This window comes from Danio rerio, chromosome 1, assembly GCF_049306965.1.
Source record: "Danio rerio strain Tuebingen ecotype United States chromosome 1, GRCz12tu, whole genome shotgun sequence".
Classification (NCBI taxonomy): Eukaryota; Metazoa; Chordata; class Actinopteri; order Cypriniformes; family Danionidae; genus Danio; species Danio rerio.
In genome coordinates, this window is record NC_133176.1 from 19175303 (window position 1) to 19192500 (window position 17198).

Genomic DNA, 17198 nt, shown 5'->3' on the forward strand with positions numbered 1-17198 from the left:
TAATAATAATAATAATAATAATAATAATAATAATAATAATAATACACCAATAATAATATTAACTATAAAATATAATAATAATAATAACTATAAAATATAATATTAATAATAATAATAATAATAATAATAATAATAATAATAACTATAAAATATAATAATAATAATAATAATAATAATAAATAAATAATAATACTAATACATAATGTATTATTATTATTATTATTATTATTATTATTATTATTATTATTATTATTTAATAAAAACTGCACTAAGAATTAAATTAATTTTGTATTAGTGTTATTATTTCAGAAGTACAAGTTCCAGAACAGGAGAAATTCTGAAGAAAAAAAAAATGTTTTCCTCAAAAATATTATGCAGCACAATAATATATATCCTATAAAATCCTTTGAGGTCATACCTGGAGGTCACGATGATCATCTTCTGAGCCCTTCTCCTTGGCCAAATTGTGGTTTAGGGAGGGTTGAGCTGCTACCTGGAAGAGACTGGGAGCTCCTTTCCTGAGAGAACAAGAAAATGCAAAAGTCTTTCAGACCATGGCTTATTATTGCACTCAGATTTTTCACTTAACCACTTACTTTCAAAAATGGGCCTATGGGTAACTATGAGTAGGATATTGTTTAACCATGACCTGAGTTATAAATACTAGGCAACACACAGGCCAAGCATACCTACTCACTATATTAATGGTTGAGCTTTACAAAATGGGAAGTGGCAAAAAAAATATATAACAAAAACACTGACAATGTCGGTCTTCACCATCAGTGCAATAATCAATCAACTAAAAAGGCCCTGAAACCAAGAAGAAGAAGATGTGTGTCTACAGAAGAACGGTTTAAGTGATTAAAAAATATTTAAGTAGCACAGCTCAAGAAGTACAGAAATGAGTTGATTCCTGGAGTCAGAACGTCTTCAAACTACAAGTCACATACATCACCACCAATGTGACCCTGGACTCAAAGTGTTACATTTATTGATGGTTACATAAACCATTACATTTTATTTTTTAAATTACAAAAAAGCTGAATAAATAAGCTTTTCATTGATAAATGGTTTGTTATTATAGGACAATATTAGAGTGTACTCACACTAGACATAGTTATCTTAAATAGTACCCAGGTGCGAATGTCCCCTCTCCCCTTCCCCTCGGCCCGCACTCACATTGCATTTTTGCCTTCTAAGCCTGAGCACACTTACGTCATCGATAATGCAACTGTTCAGTTTAACAGAAGACAAACCATAGAAGCCTTCTTGCTCCGTAAAATGGAGACTGCTTTAGTTAAGTTTTATATTATTTTAAGTTGCTTGTTATGCAGTGACACACAGTCAAATCTTTTTCTGAAAAGATCCACCAATTTTGAGGCTCATAAATGTTCATCAAAGTCATTGTGCTGCACGCAGTGTTGGGGAGTAACAAGTTACATGTAATGGTGTCACGTAATTTAATTACAAAATAAAAGTAACAGTAATTTGTTACAGTTACTGAGAAAAAAATGTGTAATTAAGTTACAGTTACTTGTGAAAATGTTAAAGATTACAAATAGGGTTACATCTAAAAATGTTTTTTTTAAATCTGGGATATGTTGAATAATATTAATCTGCTGCTTTGCTTGTTTTTGATGTGCACGATGCCTTCTGCTGAGGACATTTATTAAAGCGGTGCTATTCTGATGCTTTTGATTTGCAGCGCACCCACGGGCTTAAATCTGAAGCTTGAAAATGATTTAGTTGAAAATGTCCATTTAAACACTTAAAAGTAATCAAAAGTAATTAGTTACTGTACTTTTATAAAGAAATCGAAAAGTAGTGTAACTTATTACATTTTAAATTGGGTAATTTGTAATCTGTAATCTATTACATTTCCAAAGTAACCTCCCCAACACTGGCTGCACGTATTAGGGGGTGTGCTGAAGATGCAGCTGTTGTGCAGCCGGGGGTTTGTATCTTTAATAAACTATGACGGTTCACATTCATTGAAAAGTAAGAATGATTAGTAAATCCATATGAAACAGTCCCTTAAAAGTGAAGTTGGGTCTTCAGTTTCGCACTCAGGTGCGCTTTGCACTAACACTACATGTCACGATCCATATACTGTATGCATGTTCTTTTGTTGTTAAGTCTGTCGCATGGCTGTGTTTGTTTACCTTTTCTTGACAGCGCACATTCCAGTCAGCTGACTAATCAAATGAATTGGTTAAGTGTAAGCTTTAAATAATTCTATGTGAATCACGTTGGAATCTTTGGATTTGAATCCCTAAAGAATATATTCGTTTTAAACCAAAGCGCTGATTTCTACACTAATGCATTAATAAAGTCTAACATTGTGCTTGTTTAAAGTAGTTAATGCACCATGAGCAATGTGAACAAATGTCAATTAACTACTGTTAAAAAGGCTTATAAATTCCATAATAAATGTATATTAAATTGTTTGTCCATGTTAGTAAATAGATGAATTTCTAATGGACCATTTTTTCAAAGTGCCACTGAAGAAATAAATCCACTTTGTCCCGTTCTCGCTTGAGTGGCAAACAGGGAGAACTACAAGACCTGACACCGAAACAACCTCACAGCTTTGAGAGCAACTGGACTGGTCAAACTGGGCAGACACCTGACCTTCTTGAAGTGTGAGCCCAGCTACGAAGAAGCACATGAGAAAAGCAGAACACACAAAGCCCAGCCTAGGCTAATGTGTTCCCTGTGCGCATGGATGAGTTGATGGGGGCCGGACTCGACCGAGCACAGAGACGAGGCTCTTTTGTGCTCCAGAGAGGACAACCACACCCCAGGCTTTAGGACAGTGGCCTGGGCCATTTTAAGGGCCACGGTCCGAACGAGGTGGGCGTATTGCTGGCTTGAGAGGTCACGGGCCGGAGCACAGTTGCGTAAAGCAAGAAACAGAAAAGGAGGAACAGAGAAAGATGGCGCAATTTCAAAGACAGAGGTGCTTCAAATAACGTTCAAAGACGCAACTGGGAGTGACAATGACCGCAAGAGGCACCGTGTTTGTGTTTGTGCATTGTGTCGATGACATCACGAGGGATTTTCTCAAGATAAACGGCTCTTTTCAGCGGTTAAGCTGACCTGAATGAGGCAGGAATAGCAATAGGCCGTGACTGTATGGTGAAATAAGTGTTTACAAAAAGCTCTGTGAGAAACGCTCCTGAAAATGGTGCTAAACAAAGAGGGAGGCTTCACTTGGAAAAGCGCTCAAATATAGAAGTAAACAAGGATGATTCTGGAGGTTGAGTGTATTAGTGGACACACTGGATGGAAAGGGACGAAGACCTTGTGACCTAGTCAGGACATCTCAGCAGGACTTCTGTGTCCAACAGGCCTGACACAAAACACACACAGCAGGACGTGACATCGGCCAAAGGCCAAATAAACACACTTGAGCATCTTACAAACAGATGCATGTACCAAAGATCCACCGAGTCAGATCACAGAAAATTTGAACTGCTCTTTATATTAAATATTTGATTTCAAATAAACTGTGCTGTTAAAACATAAACAAGGTTTTATTTGGCTCTGTGTTAGCTTTTCCTATAAATGAGAAGTTTAAACATGTCATCAAATGATTATTCCAAATATTTTTATAGTCAGACTATGCATATTTCTGTTGGCAAAAACACGGTCAGTCATTTTTGCCCAAAACTGAATATTTACTTTAAATTTAGTCATTTAGCAGATGCGTTTGTCAATAGCGGCTTACGATTTAAGAGGCATTCAGTGATTAAATAAGAATAGCTAAATTATTAATTGCATGTATATAGTTAATTATCTGCATATACAGTAATAAATATTAAAATCTGCAAAAAAATAATGCAGATATATTCTGTAAATCTGAAATGTTGTAAAAATTTAAAAGAACCAAATTAAAGAATAAAATAAATAAATAAATTAAATAGCAGCTAGGTAAAATCAATCAAGTTTTTCTAAATAAAACACTAAAATTGATGTTTGTGATTACATAAATTAATTATAAAAAACATTTTTGATATAATTCTGCTAAATATATCTGCACACGTTAAGAGTCTACTTGAAAATTTTAAATTTGTTTTGGATTACGATTTATAGTAATGCGTTTGAGTACAATTAATTGTATATAAAAGATTGGCTGTTAAACATTCAGCTTTAACATCACAGGAGTAAATAATACTTTTAAGGGAAAAAAAATATTAAAATAACTGATTAATTTGTTTATTTTTTATAACTTTTTTAATTGAATAAATTCAGTCTCTGTGTGCCCTTTTTTCAGAATAATTAAAGTATTAACCATTTATATATTTATTTGTTTGCTAGTTTGTTTGTTTGTTCATTCATTCGTGCTATAAACTTGCTTTAAACTGTAAATAAATGACAAACTTGCATTAAGCTGAAGGTAATTCACATGTGTCTCTTTTATGCCCATCAGGGGGCACATGCCTCTGAAGATCACTGAAATCAATGGTTAGAAAGTTTCCAACTTCATTCAAAATCACTTTTTGTTGTCATTGCTGTTGTTCACACTTTGGAATTTGCACTTTGCTTATCAGAATTAAAAAGTCTTAAATATTTGAGAATTTAACGATTTTATGTTGTAGTAAACTAATGATTATATTTAAAGGGATGGTTCACCTGAAAATTTCTATTTACTTACTATTTACTTGCCCTTGAGTGTTTCCAAACCTATATAAAAACCTTTAAGAAAGTTTTTCTTTCTTTTGAACACATAAAAGCTGAAAACCATTGACTTCCATTGGAAAAACAAAGGTTACAGGTTTGCAAAATTTTTCAAAATATCCCCTTTGGGTTTAACAAAAGAAAGAAACCCAAAGGTTTTAATCAACTAAGGGGTGAGTAAATGATAGAGAGTTTTTATTTTTGGGTGACCTATTCCTTTAATAGTTATTGTTTACATAACCATAAATATGTTGTTATATAAACATATATTCTTAACAGTCCAATTCAGTTCAAGTTTATTTGTATAGTGTTTTTCAACATTATTATTGATTCAAATCAGCTTTACAAAAAGTGCACATTATTGCATTACAATAAAAATAAGAAAAGCTAAGGTTATTAGTTACCATAACGGTATTTTTTTTTTACTACTAACTATAACTAATTAACTAATAACTTTTTACAGTTAAAGTTATTACATATAAACATTGTTAACCTGCAGTAATATAGTATATAGGTGAAATCCATGTATTCAATGAAGTGTTTTTGTGTATTAAGATGTGTTGTTCTCCAAGATTTCCAAGTCTTCATTGTTTAAATTAATTCACATGGTTTAATTAAAGGTTTTCAGGATTAATAAAGTTCATTATAAAAGAACATTAAATGGTAACACTTTATTTTGGTGGTCCATTTAAGTATTAGTAGACTGCTTAATATCTGTTGATACTGCTTCTTCAACAGACATTTAACTGACTATAAGAAACTTAACAAGTACATGTCAATTTACACTAATCCTAAATCTAACCCCAACACTAATCCCACTCGAACATTCTACTTATAATTTAACGAGAATTAGTTGGCATGTTTATGCAATGCAACTTAAATTCAACAAATTGACCATTAAAATATTGTGTGACCAATTAAATAATTAAAATTACACCACCAACAACAACCTGTAATTGAACATTTTATAATTTATAAACTGCCCTCACTGATCTACTTATATCTTAAAGTTATGATGATGTATTGGTGTCTTTAGATCTTCAACAAGCTCAGTATGACTTAATATTTGAGATTGCCACCCATGTTCAGATGACGTGACTGAAAGTCTTGGCCTCAGACGACTTATCTTCAGAGAGGAGAGATGGCGTGTTGTTTTAACAGACGAGGGGTCGCTTGATCTCCTTGCAGACCCACTGTTCTCCACAAGCCAAGATAGAAGGATTTGACATTAAAAGAAGAGGGAACTCAAGGGAGGAAGGAGTCCCATCACTTGCAGAGACGAGACGCCCACAGAGATAACCTCTTAGTGAATGCCCCGCTTATTTCATCTCGTCTGAGGATGGATTGACGGAGCGAGGGAGTGAAAGCGAGGAATAAGTAGATGCACATTTAGCACGTTTGGACTGTATTGTTCTGTTTAATCTGGGCCACCATCTGAGAGAGGAACGTGTGAAAGAGACTACAAGAGCCACATGAGTGATGCTGCATGCTTAAAATGTGTGTGTTTGTGTTCAATGTATTCAATTTAGTAAAGCCCATATAAACTGTTTGCAACCGCTTACTTAATAAAAAAAAAAGTAAATCCAAGGAATCATTCTCAGTGCGAGTGTTTTTTTACCATTATATGTTGTCATTTACAAAACACTCATTTACTTTATTTCTTTTCCTACACAAAAGAAGGTATTTTAAAAAATACGAACAAACGAATTAAGGAGCGAGGGATCGAACGAGCGAGGGAACAAGCTTGCGAGCAAATGAACAAACAAACAAGCTTGAGCAAAAGAACAAACAAATGAAGGAACGAACAAATGAAGGACGGAAGGAAGGAATAAACCAACGAAAAAAATTAACCAACGAAGAAACGAACCAAAAAAGGAACGAACAAAGGAACGAACAAGGGAAACAACAAACAAAGTAATGAACAAAGGAATGAACAAAGGAACTAATGAAGGAACGAACGAAGGAACGAATGAACGATGGAACAAGCAAACGAATGAGTAAATGGGCGCATTAACAAGCAAATTAATGAACAAATACAAAAATAAATGAAAAATATTAACAAAAATGGTTAATATTTTTTTAATTATTCTGAAAAAGTGCTCACAAATACTGCATTTATTTAATAAAAACAATAACAAATTGAAAAAACGTATTCGTTTTTTAAATACATTTTCCCTGTATAAGTATTTATTCCTGTAACGTCAAAGCTGAATTTTTAACAGCCAGTCTTTTATATACAATATATTTTACTCAACACAGCTACAAATCGTAATCTAGAGAAGGTTGTTGCAACATAGGCTCATTCTGAAAAGGTAGCCCCTTATTCATTTCTGGAGATTGCTAATTATGTAGCCAGAAGTATGTATGGTTGCATTGAGTCTAAAAAGAATGCTATGGGATGAAATGACAGCATTTCGTTTTGCACTTATCAGCTGACCGCTAATCATATGGATGGGTTTCCGCTGTTACTAGTTTTTCCAGTAGCTTACCATGTACGCTGGCGGACTTGAGACTCAGAGGACTTGACGACGAATGTATCCAGAAAGCAGGTAAGACAAAAAACAAAAATATAAAATAAACAAGTAAATAACAGGATGAGAATGTGGTAAAATCTGATAATGTCGTAAAAATTAGGCGAGGGTCTTTTTACGGATTAGTTTTCAAAACTGTCGGTTGGGTTTAGGGAACTGGGTGGGTGGGTCAATCAGTGTTTTTGGAAACACTATTGGTTGTGTTCAGGGAATGATCAGTCGATCAGTTAGTCCGTCAGAGCACAGCAGCCTCTAGTGGATTTACGTGAGAAAAGCAGGTTTGAACGGCACTCACGAGAGAAATTTGATATCTCAAAAAGTGTACAGAGCGGCCTCTGGTGGATTCGCGAAAACAAAAGCTACAAAAAAAACTTATCTCCTGGGACGTATTTGCTGCTCTCCACAAATGTATATAGGGGTGTGTTTTTTTAGTGTTGTCTCTCAACATGTGCAAATATATTTAGCCAAATTGCAAAATAATATATTTATTTTTGCAAAATGTATCTATTATATGTTATAACATGTAAAGCACCATTTAAATAATAAATATTCAGTGAAGCTGTCACATACTTCTGCATAACAGCGTTTCGATATTAAAATCTTAGTTAGGTTTTCGACTAATGGTCAATTTGTCTGTCGATATCAACATCTATAATATGTTTTCAATGCCTCATTTATAAAAGGGGTCACACTGAATAGTTTCAATGTGTGTGTGTCCAGTTTCCCCTACAGCTGCAGCTTCAGCGGATTACCCATCATCCACACGGCAACATTACACAAGTCGTTCTTTGAACAAAAGTCATGGCTGCTATTAATGAGATGGTAATCCCGGGCAGCGCTACCTCCCAGATCTGCTTCCACTGACAGGGGAAGAATGTCCAAACGGCCTGCTCGCAACACCCAGCACAACACTGAGGCCATTGTCAGCGGCGCTGGTCTGAGCCCTGGACCCAGCTCAAGGAGTGATCCCGATCCTGTCCCCACACCCCCGTCTCAACCCCTTCACACCCCATGAATAAAAAATTAAAGCCCTAAATGGGTGGAGGGAGGAAAGGAAGGAGAGAGAGGGAGCGAGGAGAGAGAAAGAGGAAAAACAAAATGTTTTGCTGGAGATTAGGGTGGGATATCTGGGATTTTGACGTCTGAGGTTCCCACACGAAGATCTGACATCTACCCATCCAACGACTGTGCGGGCTCTCAGTCTCACCATTGGGACCACACAAACTCTGAGGGGCCCAATGACCCCCAAAAAACACAGAGAGGGACAGACAAATCAAGCTAAATTGAAGATGGTGAAACTGTCTGAACAAAACCAGAAGTACTGGTAGAATTACAAAAAAAAAAAAACCCTAATATGGGTTCATCTGAAAAGTCACTGAAAAGTAATCTACTGGTGTGCATATTCATGTTCAATATGTTCAATGTGGGTCTTTTGATTTGGTAAGTATGCATAAGAAATACTAACTTAACTTGAAACTTCTAATTTTCTAAATATTAACTTTAACAAGTTGATGCTGTTTCTTAAAGGGATTTTCCAAAAATTTAGCAGTAAAAGTTAAATGATAACAAAAGTACATTTTTTAGTGAACTAACCCTTTAAAATAAGAGATTGATCTTTATTCTATGGTGTTTTTGTGTTAATTAAACTTCTCAAGTTTCTTAAGAAACTTCACTTCTTCTTCGTCTCATCTTTCAAATTCTGTTAACTTCAGGATATTCATGTGAACGCAGATCATGCTTTAGAGTTGCACATGCTGTGTTAGAACAGTGAATGTGATCTTTCCTTCCTCTTTACTATTAGCTATGACACAAACTCAAATGAACTTGTAAACAATGTCACCTTGTATTACATTTACTTCAGGCAAGTAATTTGGTTTATACAGCTTTGTTAGCTCACTAGAGAACAAAAAATTTAAATATCTCGAGAATATCTGGAAATACCTATATATTCATATATATATATTTACCCACCCCCCCATTCCTTTTTAACAGAGAGAAGATGTTTTTAACCCATTTCTAAACATAACAGTCTTTGCCATTGCCATGATGACAGTAAATATTACAATATTCAATATAATAATACAATATAATTCACTAGATATTTTTCAAGACACTTCTATATAGCTTAAAGTGACATTTAAAGGCTTAACTAGGCTAATTAGGTTAACTAGGCAGGATAAGATAATTAGGCAAGTTATTGTATAATGATGGTTTGTTCTGTAGACAGTCGAAAAAAATAGCTTTAAGGGGCTTAAAATATTGACCTTAAAACAGTTTATAAAAAAAATTAAAACAGCTTTTATTCTAGCCGAAATAAAACAAATAAGACTTTATCCAGAAGAAAAAATATGATCAGACATACTGTGAAAATTTCCTTGCTCTGTTAAACATCATTTGGGAAATATTTTAAAAAAGAAAAAAAAGTTCAAAGGGGGGCTAATAATTCTGACTTCAACTGTATATATGTTTAGCTATATCTTGTTTAATATTTTATTATTTTAAACAACAAAGTGGAGTTGAAACATTCAACCGGCTTCAGCACATCTGCAACTACAGAAAGTCACTAGTCTCTCACTGTACACCACAGACATTACTAGGCTCTCACAGGACATCATAGTCTCTCACAGGACATTACTCTCACGGACATCACTAGACTTTCACAGGGCATCACTAGACTCTCACAGGACATTACACAGACTCCTACAGGATAACACTGACTGTTTCTCAATGTGTTCTTAAGCAATCTTGTGTCCTTGTTTTTTCATGTAACGTCATCATCAACGGCCAAAGTTCAGTTCCAAAACTCAAGAGCACAGGAACGGAGGACCCATGACAGAACTCTGATGTGTTCCTGACATCGATGATGCATTAATGCAGACTTAAGCGCAGTACTTGCTCTAGAAGTCATAGAAGTTGTTGCGACTGAATAAAGGAGGTTTAAAGTGCAGCATATACTGTATATCTATTTATTATTCAAGTTTCCTGTAAATGAACGGTAAAAGTAAACATTAACACGAAAAACTTAATAGAGGCATAAAGACATTGAGGGTGTTTATTTGCTGAAATTAATATTAAAATCTGTTTTATTTATATTATTTATAAAAAAATATTCATTAAATATAGTTATTTCTGTTTTAAGTATATTTGTAAGGTCTTTATACATTGAAAAGGAAAAGAACAATAAATCATTGTACAAATGCTGTCAATTTTTACATAATTTTACATTAAAACGCATGAGGGTCACATGACCATCAAGAGCAATGTAGCATCTCATTTGTCACAGGACACATTCACTGTTCTCGTGATCTCACAGGACACCACTAGTCTCTAACAATACAGGGCGGGCCATTTCTATGGATACACCTAAATAAACTTATTGAGAATTTTACAAGAAAACAATGGTGTGCTTGGCTTTAACGTAACTTTATTCTTTCATGTGTTATTTGCAAGGCGCCTCACATATACTAATGTGCCACAAACAAGCCGTTAATATCACTAACCATTCCCATTTTATTAAGGTGTATCCATATAAATGGCCCACCCTGCACACTACTAGTCTCCAACAGAACTTAGTCACTCACAGGACATCACTACTACTTTTTAAAGTATTTGGAAGTAGCTAGCATTTTCTTTAAACAGAAACAAATGTCCTAAGAAAAATGTTTGACATGGCATAAAGCATTAAACTATTATATTTAAAAGACCAATTTCAGTAAACACATTAGTAAAGGACACAACCAAGCACATGTGGCCAGAACACAAACAAGTGTTTCTCGTTAAGCCTCTCGTTGGTCACTGCAGGGTAAGTGTCTCTCATTGGTCACTGCAAGGCTTCTAAATTCTCTTCAACAGCAAGACACTATACTGAGACCTGTAAGCATTGAATTGCAGAGCAAATCCAGTGGCAGTGTAGAACCAATAGTAATTGAGATTTGACACTATGCTGCTCTCTCATGCATTTGTCTTTGAGGGACGACCAGACTTTTTTGGAGGAATTTGAATGATTTAGTAGTGAGACTGATTAAATCTTGCTCTGTACTTCATCTGAAACACCTGCTGAGGGGTTCAGTAAATTTAGTACGGCTAACCAACTGTCAAAGTCAGTTTATGTTTGACGTAATTTCAACTGAAACAGGAAACCAGGATAGAAGCCACTCCCCCTTTTAAAAACAGCATGATTGGATCCGAAATTGCATACTACCATATAATATAGTACGCTAAAATCAGTATGTGAGCGTGTAGTATGTCCATATTCATAGAATTCGAAAAACAGTATACGAGAAGTACCCGGATGACTTACTACTTCCTGTGAGTTTCTGAAGAATGCATTCAACACACGCTATGCTATCCCATGATGCCCCAAAAGAGAACTCATGAATGGGAGTGTACCGACTGGCATGTGTAGGTCAAGTGATCATGACAAAAGGCGGATGTAGTACATCCGAGTTCCATTCATACTGCTTACATTCTTACATTATAGAACATACTTTTCTAATGTTCAAGTAGTACATTTAAATTCAAATGCAGTCTACTGAGTAGTAGGCAATTTTAGACACAGCCCATGTTTTAGAATGACCAAAACAAGTTCAGATCAGCTCAGTTTGGCTACTGTTCATATATAAATATTTTAAAATATTTGTTTTAGGCGAGGGCGACAAGGTGGTGCAGTAGGTAGTGCTCTCGCCTCACAGCAAGAAGTTCTTGTGGGTTTCCTCCGGGTGCTCCGGTTTCCCCCAAAGACATGCAGTGCAGGTGAATTGGGTGGAATGAATATGTCCGTAGTGTATGAGTGTGAATGAGTGTGTGTGGATGTTTTCCAGTAATGGGTTGCAGCTGGAAGGGCATCCGCTGCATAAAAAACATTTAAGTTGATGGTTCATTCCGTTGTGGCGACCCCAGATTAATAAAGGGACTGAGCCAAAAGGAAAATGAATGAATGAATGTTTTAGCCGAACCCTCAGTCTGAACACTCTTTTGGTTTGAATAAAAGCATTAGCAACAGCATCTTAAAGGGGCTGGGACATATCAAATACTAGTGAGCATTGCATTGGTCAGAAGATCTAATAAGAAACTGAAGTATAAGTTGACATCAAAAAAATTGCTGATTCATTTTGCCAGAAGAGACAAATCTAAAAATATGAATGTTTATATCATATAAAAGTCTATTTTATCACTGTATTGGAGCAGCCTAGATTATAAATTACCTTAAGACCGACATATTGAAGCAAAGGTAAGAAAATATGAATTTTGATTTCACTGGGACTTTAATACCATCAACTGGGAGGTATTTGAAAGTGTTCTTCAATGTTGATCAGTAAAGTTTCAAATATCTCATTAAAATTTTTAAGCTGTAGCTGTGTCACATTTCAGAGGCTGCATCCTCCTTCAAACGCAGCCTCCAAATGCATCCTTCGTTTCCCAGGTAATGAAGGACACAACTGGTGGATCTTTCGCGGCCTTGAACATCCTAAGATTCATTGCGTTCTGATAACGGCAGGGCGCTTTTAAAAGAAAACTCCGGATTAAATGTATGAATTAGGTTTATTTTACGTGGATATGTAAACACATGTTAAATAAACAAATAGACAGTTTACATGTATGGATCAAAGGAAATATATTTACAGCTTTTCTAAGCCTTGTTTTGCCTTTAAATCGCTTAAAATGAGTTTTAAAATCACTTTGAAAAAAAGTCATTCCAATTTTTATTAGCGCTTATTAACAGAAGCTCTTACGATTGCTAGGTGACTAGATCCGTCTTCTGTAGGCTAGATTGTCTCATTTAAAAACTCTCGGCTTGGCCTCTGTGGACTTTGAAGGATTTACCTTTGAAGTCCTTCAGAGGATGCAGCCTCTACACTGCAAAAAATGCTTTTCTTACTTAGATTTTTTTTGTCTTGTTTCTTATATCAAGAAGCATTTTCTAGACAAGCAAAACATATTGTCTTGTTTCAAGAAATAATATGCCAAAATGAAGTGGGAGTTTTGGAGTTTGGAGTTTTTCCCTAAATCAAGCAAAATAATCTGCCAATGGGGTAAGGAAAAAAATCTTATGACAAATCGAAAAACAAGATTATTTAGCTAACCCCACTGGCAGATTATTTTGCTTGATTTAAGGAAAAACTCACTTCACCCACAAACAAGACAATATGTTTTGCTTGTCTAAAAAATGCTTCTTGATTTAAGAACTTTTAGATATTTGGACTAGAAACAAGACAAAAATCTAAGAAAGAAAAGCATTTTTTGCAGTGTAAAATAAGACACAACTTGTGTCTCATCTCATGAAACACTTTCAAATCTTACTTCTGCTAAGGAGAAGAGACCTCACAATGTAGTAAATTGTAGGTCATCCTGTAGTCAAGGAGATCTAATAACAAATATACTATGTACACGTTAAGACTTTTAAAATACACGCTTCTATCAGCAGACAAATGGTTTTATTTTGTATTGTTGCTAGTAAATGTCCAATATAAGTTACAATAATGTGATTAAACAAAGCTTGAGCGGGATGTGAGCGATGTTAATCTGTTGCGCTCTAAATGTTGACAGCCAAAGCTCTGTTTGACTAACATGTCAAAGTTTCACCCAAACAGAGGAAATGCCACACAGAAACTACTGACACCGGGATCAGGCCGCTTTAGCATGAATGATTTAGCATTTCTCATGGGACAGAGAGCGAGAGCAAGAGTTTGTAGCTGTCATGGTCGGCCTTTCTCACTGTTCCCTGTGAGTATAGAAGTTCTAAAGTTTTCTTTCTCTCTATTCAGGAGGTCCCTTGGTGCATGGGCTTTTTCCCCACTGTTAGTATTACAAAATCCCCATTCAGTATAACCCTTGTCACCTGTCAACTAAGCCAGGCTGGTTTTCTAGGTCTTTATCCCCTACACACACTGAGAGAGAAAATAAAATGAGCAGCTAAGCTTATACCCAGCCCCCATTTGATGCACACACACCCTAGACACACACACACACACACACACAAATCACACTAAAACCGCATGTCTCGGAGCTGCTACTCTAGCAGATTAAAATTCATTGCCCTGTTCTATTTAAGAAACGTTTACATTGCGTTGGTTATTGTTGGTCATTCATTAGGTGGTTTGGGAAGTTCACATGGGTCCCCCAGGGTGGTCAGGTCTTAATCCTCATAACCAACCATTTTAACCATCTTCGCACAAACACACAATTTTAGGCGATCATCCTGCTAAAAAATGTTTTGCGTTTATTTCATCGGTGGTTCAAGCAGTTCAAACATTTTAAGTTCATAAATATAATATTCAGATGATTGTGTGATTGTCTCATGATGAAAGGTTTCATGCCATAATGACCATGAAGCATATCCTTAAAAACAGATAACAATAGGTAACACTTTATTTTGATGGTCTGCTCGGGTATTAGTAGACTGTCTGCTTAATATATGTTAATACTGCTCCTTCAACAGACATTTAACTGACTATAAGAAACTTTGCAAGTACATGCCAACTTACACTAACCCTAACCCCAACCCTAACCTAACAGTCTACTTATAATCTAATGAGAATTAGTTGGTATGAAGATGTAATGTAACTTAATTAAACAAATGGACTATCAAAATAAAATGTGACCTAAAAAGATACTGAAACGCATTTTTAATGGCTGAAGAAACTTCTAAATGTGTTGAATAAAAATTGTTCTAGTAAACTTGCTTCAATCATATACACTGTAAAAATGTTGAGTTCCACACAATTGATTTGTGTTGGGACAACATAAAGGAATTAAGTTAGCTTATTAGTTTTTATAAATTTAAGAGGATTGGAAATAAAACAATTAAGTTACTCTTACCCTTTTTTGTGTTTAAATTGTGTTTAAGCTCTTTTAAAATAGGTTGTTTGAGCAAACAGCAAACTAAACTTTTTGAGTGTATGTTTGACACACTAGAGCACACACACACACACACACACACACACACACACATACACACACACACACAAACGCACAAACGCACGCACGCACGCACGCACGCACGCACGCACGCACGCACACACACACACACACACACACACACACAGTTGTTATACAAGAACACCATACATATTATTAGGCTACTTCTTTCAGTGGCATCCTAACGGTTAAAACACAATGACTAAAATACAAAAGCAAAGCAAAGAACCACCCTGAAGCATGATGTCACTATAGACTTAATCTCTACCCTCTTCCTGAATACAAATCATGCAAACAGTTGTTGGGATATATGAGGGGGAAAAAATAAATAGTGCATAAAAAACAAATAATATTATATATTATTATACTATTTTACTTAATTATACAATATAAAATGTTTTTTTTTTTTTTTTTTACTTAATTGTTGCTTTAGGATCAAATAAAAAACCCATTTAACCATTCTCATTGAAATACTTATCAAACCTTGGAGTGTTACTTGAGGTTATTACTAGATTTTTGGACTTTTATGACTTAAAAAGTTATATTTTAATCAATGTCAGTGAAGTTATTATATATGGTTCCTCACCTGATAAAGGATTATAGCTAAAAATGTGCATAAGTCACTCAAATGTAAAACATTTTATAAATAAATAACTTGAACACAATTCAAAATTCCATTCTGTTTCATTTTTTCAGTAATTGCTACAATCTGTGGAATAAAATACTTTACTAAATCGTTTGGGAATGTGAAACAGATGCTAATCAAGAACCCATGAGAATGAAACCTTTTGTAACATTTTTCAATGGTGACACAAATCAAGTTTATTATCTTGCAAACTGACTTTTTATAAGTCCTATAAGTTCCTATTCTGCATGACCATATTCTACATGCCTTAAAACAAACACTCCACTTAAAAATAGGCTCATTTTACAACTCCCCTAAGTTTAAACAGTTGAGTTTTACCATTTTTAATCCTTTCAGATAATCTTTTAGCTTAGCTTAGCATAAATCATTGAATCTGATTAGACCATTAGCATCTCGTTCAAAAGTTTCGAAGCAGAGTTTTAAAAATCTCTCCTATTGAAAGCTTGATTCTTCTGTAGATACATCTTGTACTAAGACTGATGAAAAGTTGCTAATTGCATTTGATCCCCAAACCTAAGGACGGTTCACCAATAATGGAAATTCTTTAATAATTGACTTCGCCTTCAATGTTTGAGTGTTAGAAACCAGTAGCTATTGACTACCAGGGTATTCTTTTTCCCTACTATGGACTGCCGCCTTAAAGCAAGAACATCGCTGGTTTGAGTCCCGGCTGGTGTTGGCGTCGGTTTTCCCCACAGACCAAAGACATGCGCTATAGGTGAATTGAATAAATTAAATTGTCTGTAGTGTACGAGTGCAAATGAGTGTGTATGGATGTTTCCCAGTACTGGGTTTCAGCTGAAAGGGCATTCGCTGTGTAAAACATATGCTACATAAGTTGGCGGTTCATTGCACTGTGGTAATCCCTGATGAATAAAGGGAGTAAGCCAAAGGAAAATGAATGAATGATCAAATGCCTTCCCAAATCTTATTTTAAAGGGACAATCCACCAAAAAGTGATAATCTTTTGTTATTTACTCAACCCTTAATGTTTAAATAATTTTGGAAACTAGCTTGACTTTCACTGTATTCTTTTTCCTTTACTTCGGCTATCAGTGGATAAAGGTTTTCAACAGACTTCAAAAACAAAAATCATAACAGCTTGGAACTATATGCAAGAAATTGTTGACTGAATCCCTGATTTTTCCATTTTAAATTTTATTGATGCAAAATTCTGTTGATAACAACTACTGTGTGGAGCTGCATCCTTAAGTTCTCACCAAACTTTCTTTTTTATGTTGAAAGCAAATAATGACACACAAAATATCTTCTTATAATTTCTGTTTTACTCAATTCCATTAGTAATATTTAAGTTAAACTTCTCTTGTTCTAATGTTAAACTAACGTTAAAAGGATAGTTCAACCAAAATGCAAATTCGGACATCCTTTACTCCCCCTTGATATGTTTCAAAAAAGTTATTTTT

The 17198-nt window shown here is 34.9% G+C and overlaps 1 protein-coding gene across 2 annotated transcripts in view; it reads right to left on the reverse strand.

The window, feature by feature from the left end:
• The window catches only part of si:ch211-197n1.2, a 57276-nt gene that overhangs the window by 14417 nt on the left and 25661 nt on the right, over positions 1–17198 (reverse strand). For both annotated transcript variants that reach the window (XM_005168366.5, XM_692079.8), the window contains exon 13: positions 419–518. In XM_005168366.5, coding sequence (XP_005168423.1) covers positions 419–518 — 100 coding nt within the window. The remainder of the gene's footprint in view (positions 1–418; positions 519–17198) is intronic.